General features: G+C 35.2%; 1 protein-coding gene across 1 annotated transcript; it reads left to right on the plus strand.

Moving 5' to 3' along the window:
* Positions 1 to 291: 291 nt before the first annotated feature.
* On the plus strand, positions 292 to 804 carry LOC109178688. The gene is made up of 2 exons (XM_019328220.1): positions 292 to 461; positions 531 to 804. Exons 1-2 carry the CDS (start codon positions 309 to 311, stop codon positions 789 to 791), a joined length of 414 nt encoding a protein of 137 aa, XP_019183765.1. The 5' UTR covers positions 292 to 308; the 3' UTR covers positions 792 to 804.
* Positions 805 to 1527: the final 723 nt, after the last annotated feature.

The following is a 1527-nucleotide window of genomic DNA, read 5'->3' on the forward strand; positions in this document are numbered from 1 at the left end:
TCCTAGTTTTAAAATTGACCTCCTATAGTCCTTCCGTTATGTTTGTCCGTCTCAAGCGTTAAATCCCAGGGCAAAATAGTCTTTTTCTTTATTTACCCCTAAAATACACTCTGTCGAGCATATTATTAAGAAACCCATCCCTCCCATCCCATCCCTTACTAACCCTAATCTATTTCCCTTCCCCTCTGTCGAGCTAATTCTTTCTCCCATTTCTTCCTCTAATTTCTTCCTCCCTTTTCATCAGATTTGGATTTCTTTCTCATTTAAGAAATATTTGGAATCTTGGATTTCCATTGCTTGATAAGAAAATGTCATCTAGTTCAAGTTGTACGAGGAGAAGATATAATGTTGGGGGATCCGTAGAAATTCGAGAGTGTGAATGTGGGAATGAGCTTGTAATTCGAACATCTTGGACGGATCGCAATCCAGGAAGGAGGTTTTTTCATTGTTCTGAATCTCCGGTGAGTATTTTGTTTATATTATTTATTTTTTGTTCATTCAATTGCAATTATTTGTTTTTTGGATTTTAGGGAAGGAAGGGATGTGGTTTTTTTGAATGGACAGATCCTCCAATGTGTCCAAGGTCAATTTGTATAATACCGGGCCTGTTGAAGAGGATAAATAGAGACAGAGAAGAAATGGGGAGATTAAAGGCCATGTTAAACGCCATTGCTAAGGAAAAAGAAGAGAAGTCAAAGGGAAAGACATGTTGCAAAATCAGTGGTGTAATTGTGTTTTCAGTTGTGATTGCAATTTTTTTTGTATTTCATGTGTTTACAAATTCAGTATGAATGGTTAGAATGCTCCCAGACAAATGTTATAATGTTGGAATTGTTAGAATGCTCCCAGATTCATTTCTGGAAGTTATTGTATGTACTGTGACTTTCTAGTTTGATCCTATGTAGTGTGGATTTCCTTGAAAATTTGTTTACTTTCTATTTGTTTCCATTGTTGGTTGGTTAATTTTATGGTCCCAGACAGTATGGTCCTAACTGGCTAATATAGTTGGCAAACTCATCACAGATTGAAGGGAAATTGGCTTCCAAACTTTGACAAATTTGAAGTGAACTTGGTAAATGTAATTTGAAGTGAACTTGGCAAATGTAAGTTTACATTTACATATTGAAGGGAAATTGGCTGCCAAATAGCCTTAATACTTAGCCAAAAACTCATATAATACATAGCCAATGAAGTTGATCTGTTGGCAGTTGCAAAAAAACATTTGCAAATGTAATTTGAAGTGAACTTGGCAAATGTAAGTTTACAAAAACAGATTGAAGGGAAATTGGCTTTCAAACTGCCTTAATACTTAGCCAAAAACACATATAATACATAGCCAATGAAGTTGAGCTGCTGGCAGTTACAAAAAAAAAAAAAAAAAAACATTTGACCAAGACTTAACCAAAATACATTGTCTACCACTTGTCTTAGAGATACTAACTACACTGCCAAGACTAAACCAAAATGATACTGTCATACATAGCCATTCATATGCCTTAGTCAATGTCAATTGGATCATCACTGGTA

The sequence above is a fragment of the Ipomoea nil genome, unplaced genomic scaffold (assembly GCF_001879475.1).
Source record: "Ipomoea nil cultivar Tokyo-kokei standard unplaced genomic scaffold, Asagao_1.1 scaffold0865, whole genome shotgun sequence".
Lineage (NCBI taxonomy): Eukaryota > Viridiplantae > Streptophyta > Magnoliopsida > Solanales > Convolvulaceae > Ipomoea > Ipomoea nil.